The sequence below is a fragment of the Copidosoma floridanum genome, unplaced genomic scaffold (assembly GCF_036245765.1).
Source record: "Copidosoma floridanum isolate Cflo_tuat_1 unplaced genomic scaffold, Cflo_Japanese_pri ptg000004l, whole genome shotgun sequence".
NCBI lineage: Eukaryota > Metazoa > Arthropoda > Insecta > Hymenoptera > Encyrtidae > Copidosoma > Copidosoma floridanum.
In genome coordinates this window covers 30,611,317-30,623,866 of record NW_028321881.1, presented here as the reverse complement: position 1 = coordinate 30,623,866, position 12,550 = coordinate 30,611,317, and the positions used below count along the sequence as shown (strand labels likewise).

The 12,550-nt window shown below is 37.5% G+C and overlaps 1 protein-coding gene across 1 annotated transcript; it reads right to left on the bottom strand.

Moving 5' to 3' along the window:
* Positions 1–6,756: 6,756 nt before the first annotated feature.
* On the bottom strand, positions 6,757–11,757 carry LOC149375805 (uncharacterized). The gene is made up of 3 exons (XM_089596634.1): positions 8,074–11,757; positions 7,026–7,538; positions 6,757–6,876 (listed from the first exon to the last, which is right to left on the bottom strand). The coding sequence occupies exons 1-3, from the start codon at positions 11,755–11,757 to the stop codon at positions 6,757–6,759; spliced, it is 4,317 nt and encodes a 1,438-aa protein (XP_089452760.1).
* Positions 11,758–12,550: the final 793 nt, after the last annotated feature.

The window sequence follows — 12,550 nt, the reverse complement described above, 5'->3', positions numbered from 1 at the left end:
GGCGTAAATTAAAAGGCATACAAATATTTCATATTAATAAAAATTAGGAAAAAACTAGAAACTTTTTTATGTTGACTAATTTAACTATGATCAATAGTCTTACTCTTTTACTTTGTCGTTATAAAATTTGGTCACACTTTCTACGCCAGGATTTTTTATTCCATCAATCAGTTCCTTATGGAAAGCTTATTTATGTTCTTTGTATTGCGATTCTGGTTTACAGATTTTTGGATCATGAGCTCCTTTTACTTCAGTTATTTCCCCATTTTTGGTTTTCACTCTAACATTACACTTACTGTTCTTCACTTTTATGTATTAATACTGAAACTACCTGAAACAGTGGCTTTAAATGAACTCATTAAAGTATAGTAATACTAAAAAAATATTAGTTCATGTGATCCTATGCTTGCTTAGTAGTGCACAAGAAAAGTACTTACATAGTGTCACGATATGTGTCCTTTTTAGAAAAAATGTAATCTCTTATTACTAAAAGCGTTTGCTTTGTGTCAGTCATTTTACGTGAACATTAAAAAAAAAGTCAAACAATATTCAAAACAATGCTCTATAAGAACCTTTTTGCAAGATAGATGTTGTTTGATAGAGTACATTATATAGACCATTATAAACAGAAAGTAACACGCGAGAACAAAAAGTTCTACCTACCTGTGAGGGTGGCGGCGCGCTATGCGCTCAAAGGGTTTGTAATGACAGCTTAAGTACAACGAACCTCCAACCTAAATATGGTCTAATTATACAATAAATGTAAAATACAGCATCTATTTAATGGTACTTTTATTTTACCTTCGATACATAATTTATATAAAATAAGTCTCTTTCTGGTAAGCATTTTATGTGTTTTATCCACACTCAGTGGTAGGTCGTTTTTTACTTGAAATATTTTTTGTGTTATGCGTGTGTATATGTACATATGTGTGCACACATGCATTATATACATACGATAGTACATGGAGACAGGATTTAGCCTTCTCTTCCAGAATGACACGTAGGTGTTCTTGCTCATGAACAGAGTTTCGGGCGGCCCAGGGGCTCGTATACGTACACCACCATTACAGCCAAGTGTACTGTCTACATCTGTGCTTTATTATGATTTGTTAAGGTTGGCAGTCCTTATGATACAGCTGCTCTTCGGTTGAATAACCTCAAATTCCTATAATGCCGGCTGTTGTGTAAAACGACGGTGGATATTGCAGGGCCGGGGCCCCCCAAGCTCCCAAAAACGCAAGTATATACTACGGTTCTGCAACTTTCACTTGACTCAGCTCACCGCGCATGCTCTGAACCCGAACTCGAATGCTTACTGCGCAGTCTCGGGTAACTTGAGACTTTTGGGTCGGTTGAGACTATCCCTTTAATTTATGGCAAAAAAAATCTTTAAATTTAGAGCACGCTTATGAAATTTGATGTAAAGTATTTTCATCAAGTCTGTTATCAAGTGAATTTACGTTCATTTTTTTACATAGAACTCTCTATAAGTTATAAGAAATGGTTTGAACAAAAAAAATGGTCTTTGACTTTTGTTTCGAACGAATTTTTTTGTACTGCTTAGCTTATAATTTAAAAAGAACAAGTCTCTTGTAATTTTTCTTACAGCACTTCTAAAAAATTTTGAACTACTTAATTTTAAATAATCGTTTGCATGAATCAGGGAAGAGCTGTAACTGTGAAATAATTGATTCAAATGTAGATACTATACTGGTTATTATAATAAGTAAAATAGAACAAAAAATTTTTGACTCTGAACAGGGACATGCAGTTCAACAAAGGTTTCAATTAGATAACTTTTATTTGACAACAAATTTCATCTAATTTTCGAATCGAAACTTATGAACTGACATCGCAGGCTGAGCTGCTAAGAAATATTTTCCGCATGGTCTTTTTCATAGTCTTAAGCTATTCGTTATCAATGTAAGAGTACGAGTAACAATTAGCTTAATTTTTGAAAAATAATTACCACAAGACGTGAACATATAATTATAGAATGAACAGCAAAAACTCAGATCATACAAAAGTATTTCATTAGTTCGAAATGCAAAAAAGAAGCTAAATTAGCGTTACTGGCTTGCGTCTTACATGGGATATATACAATTGTGACGACGTCTAGAAGCAAAATATGGATTTTTCATTCTGTCAGCGGTACAATGTTTTTACGCACTTTCAATAGTTAAATAAATGGTATCCAAGACTTGGATACTATTAAAGTTGCGAAAACGAGATCTTATAGAAACTTGGTCAGAACTTTAAACGCAAGTTTTAGAAAAGTTTCTCCAAACTTGGTAAAAAGTTTTTTTCTAAATTTAATAAATTAAATTTAAAAAAAATAGTAATAATAGTAATTAAAATAAAGTAAATTTAAATAATTTAATTAAAGTCATCTAAAAAGAAAAAATGCAGATGATGTTGGAAGGAGTTGAAAAAAAAAAATAAAAATTTTAAGCAACACGATAGGAAGAATTTAATAATTTGAGATGATTATCGCTTACGTTTTTGTTCTTTTTATGAGCTACTTGTACGTAACGAATGTTTGTTGCTATTATTAGCATTAGGCACATAAGAATACGTGCAGTTAAATGCGTTGAATATATGTAATTTATAATTCTTTAAGTTAAAATTCACATTTTGCTCAATAATTATTGTATACTGTATTAATGAAATATATCCCATGCAATAAGTATATTGTTTATTTCATAAGCTTGAGAATAAACTTTGAATAAACTTATAAATAAATTTTTTTAAACTTTTTTTTAAGTAACGTTACACTCGTAGTATGAGCTTTAATATGTTCCATTTGAACTTTATGAAACATTTGTTTCACTTTTTTATAGATACATTTACTTATAATTTAGACAAATTTAATTGACGAAAAGCCAAAAAAAATTTATTAAATTGAGAAAAAAACTTTTTACAAAGTATAGAGGACCTTTTTTTAAACTTTCGTTTAAAGTTCTGACCAAGTTTCGCTCTGTGTCAAGAAAAAACTTTTAAAAAACTTTATCTGAACAAGAACAAAAAACTTTTTTTAAAGTTTTTCAAACTTGATTTTTTTTACGCGGGAGGGCCCAAAATATTGTAGATTGTTTCCAGTTTTCGGAGTGGGAAGAATTGGATGTATTGCGGCGATCAGAAATTTTTTTAGACAACTTTTAATCAAATGCATCCATGTTGAAATAAAATACGTCAATACTAATACCAAATGTTGTCAACGAACAGATAAAACCAAATTGAGGCTATGAATATCATGAATTTTAAACTCATTTTCCGCTAATGCTACCCGACTAATTTTCTCAAACTAACTTTTTAGTAAACATAAGTATATATGTCCCTTGCCTCACAATACCTTGAGCTCCACTACCTAACTCTCTACCAAAATTTATTTCGCTTCTTGGTATCATTTGAACAGACAAGTTATTTAATTGAATATTCTCCTTTTGAATATTACGTGGCAGCAGATTCTTGAATATATTCGTTTCTAACTGTCCATCTTTACCCTTACCAGGATCTATTTTCGAAATTTTGGAGTTGTGACTATCAATGCTTGTATCAGATGTTTTACTTCTCTTGATACTTTCAGTTCTGGCAGGTGATGGAAGCACGGATGGAAAATGATTCGAGTGATCCTCATGAGCTGTAGGATTACGAGATTGGGTACTTCGATGACTGCTACCTACAAAAGATAGTTTGCATTCTGAGGAAGCTTCGGAGTCAGTATCCTTGACTTTCAACTCTTCGCTCACACAAATTTTGTTTAAGGGGGCTCCTTCGCGAAAGTCCCCAAACAGAGATATATTATTTCTTGTAAATAAAAGTCTACTGAATTTAATGGTAGTCTAAATTATATTTCGAATGGGTCAAAATTTTGAGAAATCCGAGCTCAAAGTTGTAACTATTAGCACGTGTTCCTATGGGGCAGCGTGAAAAACAATTTGTTTTCGTTTATAATAAACCTAAATTAAAAGTCCCAGCAGACTGAATATATACGTTTTGTAGATGAAGTCTTCCTCTGTAATATGCTGTATTAAAAATTGTGGATAAAGGACCATTTTAGCGAGATATTTGTGATGGAAATAAATAAGTAGTGTCCGGGAGGTCAGGAGGTCACGTGGGTAGCAGACGTACTTGTTCACGACATATATATATACCATTTACCTATATATTACATCACTATACTACACCAACACAGGTGGTCTGGTCTGGTGGTGTACCCTCGTATGCACTAGACTGGTCAAAACAATAATTAATTTTTCGTACAAAGTTAAACTGCACACATAAATATCATTTTTCCCACTTCATACGTTATTAAAAATATCATAATGATTTTCAGACACATTTGTTTATTGAAAAACAAAACTTTATTTTTTGTATGTCTTTGACCTCAGCAGTAGTCGTAGGAGCCCCCTTAAAGACTCCAATTCTGTAGATAGCAAATACAAATTTAGAGCATGATTTTTTTTCCTCAATTTCAATTTACTGAATTCCCAAAAGTTCAAGGTCTTATTATTATATTTCAGTTTTTTTATGGCTTCCCCTTTAGCAGTGCCTATGTCAACCAGTGAATTATCAAAAAAATGTTGATTTTTATGATCGATGTATTCCAACATCATTTCAAATTTTATATCATCGATGGAATAATTTTTGTTACCATCCAAAGTGATTTGCTTTTTTGGACCGATTTCTGGTCCCATACTTAGAAAAGGCATGTTTTTCCCCTCACGATGCTTCCATCCTATTCTAATAAGTCTTTTCAATACAGTTTTGACTATATTTTCAGTTTTTTCATTCGATTCTTGCTTTGTATTAGCCAGTTTCTTACTGCAATGCTGAAAAAAGCAATAAAAATAAATATACAGTAATAATTACATTCAGTATTTTTAGATAGGTACTGGCACCATTACTTTTGAGTTATCTTTGCTCGAAGTTGATTCGTACAATCTATCTAAAAAACCTTGAAATCTTTTTCTTTTGGTATTTTTCTCATAGCTAACATCTGTAATTGAATATTTTTTATGAATGGTAATGAAAAATAAGTCTTAAGTATTAATATATTGTGTACCTTCTTTTACACTAAGATGATACACATTAATGTGAGCCTCTAAATATATGTTCTCACTGTCAGTTTTCTATATAAATTCTTCACCATCTTGTGTTAGTGACCCATCATTTGGAAAGTAGTCTTTGATTGTTTGTTTTTTTAAAAGATTATTCGACAAAAAATATTTCTTACCACACTACAGTGTTCAATCTGAATTTTTCTTGCTTCACTTCATTGAGCCATCTTGCTAATAATATGAAAACATATTACTTAAATGAATAAAACACTAAATAACAGTCTAATTAACAACAATAACATTTAATTTACTTACTCAATGAAAAAACTGCAGATTAAACTCGCTCCTAACCCTACTACATCATCCACAACAAAATACAATAACATCGATCGATATACCTTTATCGAGAACTCTCGATCGCAGTTTAAGGAACGCACGAACGAGCGAGTAAGTTTCATAGAGCTTAAACGAAACGCACTCTCGGTTTTGAGAGTGTGGTGCGTAGGCGCTTTCGTATAGATATATCATATTGTAATAACACTGTTGTACACACAATTCTTGCACTTTATGAGTATTATACTAATTAAGTTGCAACATAATTAGATTAAATACGGTTATTTATCACGCAAGTATTATTTATTTTTCCTTTGTTAACTCTGACCTCAAGTTATACACTTTATCATACAATCGACTTAATAGTCAAATTCTAATTCTATCTGTATTTATTATTTCAACATACTTCAGTACCTAATATTTTGAAATTGTGTTTGATAACGTATGACTTTTTTCATATTATTGTGAATGGTAAATGTTTTGTGTTGAGGTTTGAATCTGAGGGATTCTCGAATATTTTGTCGTAAGGTTAACACACAAGAATTGGAAACGCTGAATTAATGGAAATAATCAATTTATTATAAAACTTCCTATTTATTTTACACTTTTAACATCCTAAATTCTATCAGGCTTACGACTAATATACTAAGCCATATAAATTTATTTAATGCCTGAACGCTGAGTGAGTTTATAGAGAGAATCAGACTGTTGTAATAGAACGAAAACTCCAACGAAACGATAGAACGCTCGCTGGAATACAATAAGATAGTTACAATTCACAAAACGAGACACTAGATTGACTATAGAGATCTCGCTTGAGGTGCGCGGGGGGCTCGACGGTCAGAAGCGGACTGACTAGCGCGCGTTGTCTCTCGACGAGAGAGCCGCAGCTCTCTTTACAGGCAAGTCTAATTGGTCAGAGAGACACGATGAGTTGGACTCTCATTGGCGCATATTGATGTCAGCTCAACCTGTAAATACTAAGCATTAAGCGCGCCTATATTTAAACTCAATACCGAACATTTTCCCCCACCTTTGCTTCGACGAGGGAAGAAGCAAACAATAAATCAAGCAAACTAAAAAGCCAAACTGATTGTATTTGGCTCCACTAAAGTAACAAAAAAGACTGAATTTAGTTTTTGTAAGCGCAACTAATCAATAGAACTAACAAACTATTTATGATTCTAACCTTTCGCTTTCAATTAATAAAACTAACTTATTAATAGGCCTAATAAGGGTAGTAGCCGAGGTTTTTAATTTTACAATTCTTACTTTTGAATCAGAGCCCGGAAATATTTCAATGATGCGAGCTAAAGGCCAACATCCGGGGGGATTGTTTTCACTACGAATTAGAACTAAATCATTCACCTGAAACGAGCGCTTCGGGACTACCCACTTTGACCTTTGTTGCAGTGATGTTAAATACTCTTCTGACCATCGATGCCAAAAACTCTGGTTTAATTGCGATATAAGCTTCCATCTGTGTAAACATAAGATTTTAACATCTGTAAGGTTTACTTCAGGCAATATGGTAACTGGACGCAAATTGATAAGATGAGCAGGAGTTAGGCAATCAAGATCGCGGGGATCACTCGTTAAGGGAGATATAGGGCGCGAATTCAGACATACCTCTATTTTACAAAGTAATGTTGAATACTCTATAAATGTGAAGACCTGCTCACTGACAACTCTCTTCAAATGTTTCTTAGTTGATTTGACAGCTGCCTCCCATAAACCCCCCATATGCGGAGCGGCTGGGGCATTGAAATGCCAATTGGTTTTTAATATCTCTAACTTGTGAATTAGGTCGGCCGATTTGCAAAGTTCAAGCCAATTACTTCTCAGTTCCTTATCAGCGCCAACAAAATTTGTTCCCCTATCACTAAAAAGGTCCGAGCAATGACCTCGTCTCGCTATAAAACGCTGAAAGGCGGCTATAAATCCTTCTGAACTGTAGTCTTCAACTATTTCTAAATGAACAGCGCGAGTGTTCATACAAACGAAAACAGCCACATAGCCTTTAGTCGTGCCTTTACCCCTGGTTTTAGAAAGTCTGACCGACAGCGGACCGGCGTAATCTACACCTGCCTTAAGAAAAGCTGCGGAAGGTACGACTCGAGCGCTAGGCAGGTTGGCCATAATCTGACTTGGAGTTACAGCAGAATATCGTTTACAAGTAAAACACTTGGTAGTAACAGAGCGAACACTTTAACGACCACGTATAATCCAATACTCACGACGACAAGTACTTAATGTTAGTTGAGGTCCGCCGTGTAAAGTAATCTTATGAGCTTGTTCTATTATCAATTTGGTGAGATGGTCACTCGAGGCTAGGATCAACGGGTATTTAACATTGAAACCTAACAAAGAATGGCTCAAACGACCCCCAACCCTAATCAAACCATCTTTAAGAAATGGTTTGAGCTTAATTAAAGAACTTTTGGATGGTAAACTAACTACTTGCTCACTAGATTCTGATAACAACTTTAACTCTAAAGGAAAATGAGTAGTTTGATGAAGGTAGACCATTAGCAATTTAGAATTCGTGAGTTCAGAAACTGTAAGCGATAAATTTGCACGAGAAACAATAGCATCTACCTCAAGAAACAATAACTGAGTTTTTTTTTTCAACACGAGCTAGTAATTTGTAAAAAAATCTTAAACAATATGCAGTCACACGTAATAGTTTATCTAAATTAGAGTATTGGTAGTAGAGATCCCAAGTAGAAGTTGATTGAGTTTGCTGGTGACTAACGGTATGAACCGATTCATCAGTTGAAACTGCCAACGGAGTTTGAAAGTCGCGATACTCGGGATGAAGCTCGTGTAGTAAACTAGGACCACAGAACCATTCCGAATCTACGCTCAACTGAGATGGCAAGACACCTCGAGAGGCAATGTCTGCTGGATTTAATTTACCCGATACGTGATGCCAGTAAGCATTTGGAACTAACTGATGAATGTCACTACAACGATTAGCTATGAAAGTAGGCCATTTGGAGGATTGAGCGTGTAACCAGTACAAAACATCTTTGGAGTCTGACCATAAATGAATAGAATCGATGCATAGTTTTGAACTAAGACTAAATAGGTGGGTAATTTTGGCTAATAGTTGAGCAGCGCAGAGTTCGAGCCGCGGAATACTTAGAACTTTTAGTGGAGCTACTTTCGTCTTGGCTAACTGGAGTGACACGCTAACTTGATCTCCTTGAACCATACGAGTGTACAAGACGGCAGCGTAAGCTGATTTTGAGGCATCAGCATAACCATGTAACTCAATCGAATTAACTTGCGGATTGAAACTATTCCATCTAGGTATGCTAATGTTATTCAGTTCTAGAATTTGTGACAACCAAGGTAACCATTTATCCGTTATTTCCTTTGGAGCTGGAGAGTCCCAATCTATTTTGACTAACCATAACAATTGTAAAAGAATTTTGGCATACACGATTACTGGAGAGAGCCAACCAAGGGGGTCGTAGAAACGAGCTATGTAAGAGAGTATAGATCTTTTGGACCATTTATCTTGAACAGGAGGATCGTGTACACGGTAACGAAAAAGGTCTTCTAACGGAAACCAAACTATACCTAGCACCTGAACCGATGAATCTACTTCTCTCAAGGAAACCGAAGGCGAGTCGGCTAACAATAGAGTGGACACTCCGTGTAAAAGCTTCAAATTATTAGCAGACCACTTATGTAGCGAGAAACCACCAAGAGTAGTAACCTTTATCACTTGGTCTCTTTTGTCTAGAGCCTCCTTCAAAGTATGACCTCCCATGAGGACGTCATCCATGTAGATTTCGTTACTTAACACCGAAGAAGCCATTGGGTATTCCTCACTATAGTCTATAGCTAACTGTTTCAAGACTCGAGACGCTAAAAAGGGTGAACAAGATAAACCGTAAGTAACGGTTTTTAACGTGTAAATCTGCATAGTCTCTGAAGACTGAAACCGCCAGCAAATGCACTGAAATTTCCTATCTGATTCATTTATCCAGATCTGGCGGAATATTTTCTCAATATCTGAAGTAAATGCGAATTCGTAATTTCGCCAAGAAGAAATAAGCTCAGGAAGACAAGGTAACAGATTAGGGCCTGCATGAAGCAATTCGTTAAGTGAAGTACCTCCAGGAGTCTTGGCAGAGCCATTGAAGACCGTTCGAAGTTTAGTGGTGGTGCTCGATATCTTAATAACACCATGATGCGGCATGAACCAACACTCTTTGACTAAAGCATCATCCAGTGTAGACATGTGATCTAGATCTCGATATTCCTGCATAAAATTTATGTACAAAATAGATAAGTCGGGATATCGGTGAAATCTACGTTCTAAATTAGCCATCATTGACAACGATAAAAACCTAGAATCCTCGCGAGACTTTTGATAACTGTTAGGATCAACTCTGAAGGGTAATCTGACCACATAGCGACCAGATTCATCTCGGTAGTGCGTGTGCGCGAAGTAGTCTTCGCAAGCTCGCTCATCGGCGGTGAGCTTCTGAGTAGGACTGCTAGAGAGCTCTTCTACTTCCCAAAAGCGCTGAAGCAGCGGTAACAACTGAGACTCATCGTAACAGTGAAGCGAGAATTGAGAACTAGAAGAAGGCTTAGCAGAACCAATAGAGCCAGACAGAATCCAACCAAGTAGAGTACGCGACGCTATGGGCTCATTGGTATTACCCTTTCTAAGGCCTTCTTCTACAATTTGAGCATGAACTGCAGCTCCAAAAATGATATCAATTTTATCTGAACTTGTATATTGAGGATCGGCTAATTCAAGATCGTCTAAATAGTGTAAATTTGATTTAAATCGACTAGCAGGAGGCTGATATGACGAAACCTGTGGCAATACTTTCGCTTCGACTAACAACTGGAATTTCGAGGGGAACCTAGGTCGAACATTAAAACTAACTATACCTTTAGCAACTCCAACTAAAGCACCACCTGTTCCCGAGATGGGAATACTCGAGTGTTGACGCTTTAGCCTTAGAATATCACAGAGCGAATCAGTTATGATAGAACACTGCGAGCATTGATCTATAAGAGCTCTAACTAACAAACGTACACCAGTAGGTCCAGTGACGTAAACTCGAGCAGTAGCCAGTAATACACCAAGACCACGAGAAACAGACGAATCAGTATGATGAGAAGTCTGCTCAGAGTCACTATCTTTAGAGTAATTGGCTTTGCTAGAATTTAAGTGAGTATCATGAGGCTCTTGACTCTGAACAGGCTTTGGAATATGTAAGAGGGTATGATGCCTTCTCTTACAATTAAGACAACTATACTTGGACTTGCAATCCTTCAACTGATGATGACCTAGACAATTAAAACACAATCTATCTTTGACTACTAACTCCTTTCGAGCATCAACCTCCATTCTTTTGAAACATTCACACTTAGAAAGAGTATGATCACCTTTACACTCTGAACATACCAGGACATTCTTAACTACTCCCTGACTATCAGCTGAATCGGAAACATTGGACTGATGAGAGACAGAAGCAGATGCCTTCGGGACAGGTTTCGAAAGTGGTGGCTTAGGGTTTGAACTAACTGTTTCACACGATTCAAGAGTTATGATTTGTGAAGAGATAAATTCCCGTAGTTGGATTAGAGTGGGTGGTTGAGTGCTACTACCTAGGAATTTACTCCAATCTTTATTGGTTGTGATGTCAAACTTACTAACTGTTAGAGCAATATAGAGATCCCCTGTGCCTAAATCACGGCCTAATGCATTTAATGAATCGATTGTGCTAATCATCTCCTTACTAATGCGTTTCAACTCTAAACAGGAGTCCGACTTCATGGGTTTACAAGTTATCAAACGATTTAAGTAATTAGTTACAAGGCGACGCTGACTATCATAATAATCAAGTAGAGTTTGCCAAGCTAATGGATATTGATCCTCTGCCAAAGGAACAGATTTAATTATATCGAAAGCGTCACCACTCAAATGAACTCGCAGCTGATGGTACTTGATAATGTTGTCGATATCAATTTTTCTATGCACAAGAGAGCGAAATGTATCACGGAAATTTTCCCATTCGGAATATTTTCCTGTAAACTTCGGTAGCTCTATACGCGTCAAGTAAGAGTTGCTAGTAGGCTGAGCACCGGGTGTTGGTAATGGGGCTGGCGGTAATGGATCTTGAGCACTAGCTCTCCTAATAAACTCTAAAAAGTCCCCTTTTACCGAATAATATAAGTCATCTGCCTTATCCAGTAACTCAGTAGAAAAATACAAATGATTTTCATCTAACGTAGTAAGCGACATTATCTGATCATGGATTTCGCCAAAACGCGCTATGCACTTATCTAGTGCTTCAAGGCATGCTTCAGCCCTTCCTCTGGTCATTTTTTCGGAACCGGATTTTTTAAAGTTCTCATAATAACTGCCAATTTTATTAAATATCTTAGTTTGAATTTGGTACAAGGCTTCCATCTTTACTTCCCTACTTAAATGACCAGAGAAACAGCAAAACTACAGGCGGTCACGTAGCACGTGGCGGCAACGACGTCGTCGACAGGGCGTGCAGGGGGACGAGCACGCAGCACATAGTAGTGTGGACGACGTTGAGGGGCCCGCAGAAGCAGGCGGTCACGTAGCACGTGGCGGCAGCGACGTCGTCGGCAGGGCGTGCAGGGGGACGAGCACGCAGCACCTAGTAGCGTGGACGACGTTGAGGGGCCGGCAGAAGCAGGCGGTCACGTAGCACGTGGCGGCAACGACGTCGTCGACAGGGCGTGCAGGGGGACGAGCACGCAGCACATAGTAGTGTGGACGACGTTGAGGGGCCCGCAGAAGCAGGCGGTCACGTAGCACGTGGCGGCAGCGACGTCGTCGGCAGGGCGTGCAGGGGGACGAGCACGCAGCACCTAGTAGTGTGGACGACGTTGAGGGGCCGGCAGAAGCAGGCGGTCACGTAGCACGTGGCGGCAACGACGTCGTCGGCAGAGCGTGCAGGGGGACGAGCACGCAGCACCTAGTAGCGTGGACGACGTTAAGGGGCCGGCAGAAGCAGGCGGTCACGTAGCACGTGGCGGCAACGACGTCGTCGACAGGGCGTGCAGGGGGGCGAGCACGACAAAGTCGCTGAGATCAAGAAGCGCCTGCACAGACAGAGAGAAATAAGCCTTGCCCTTACTAC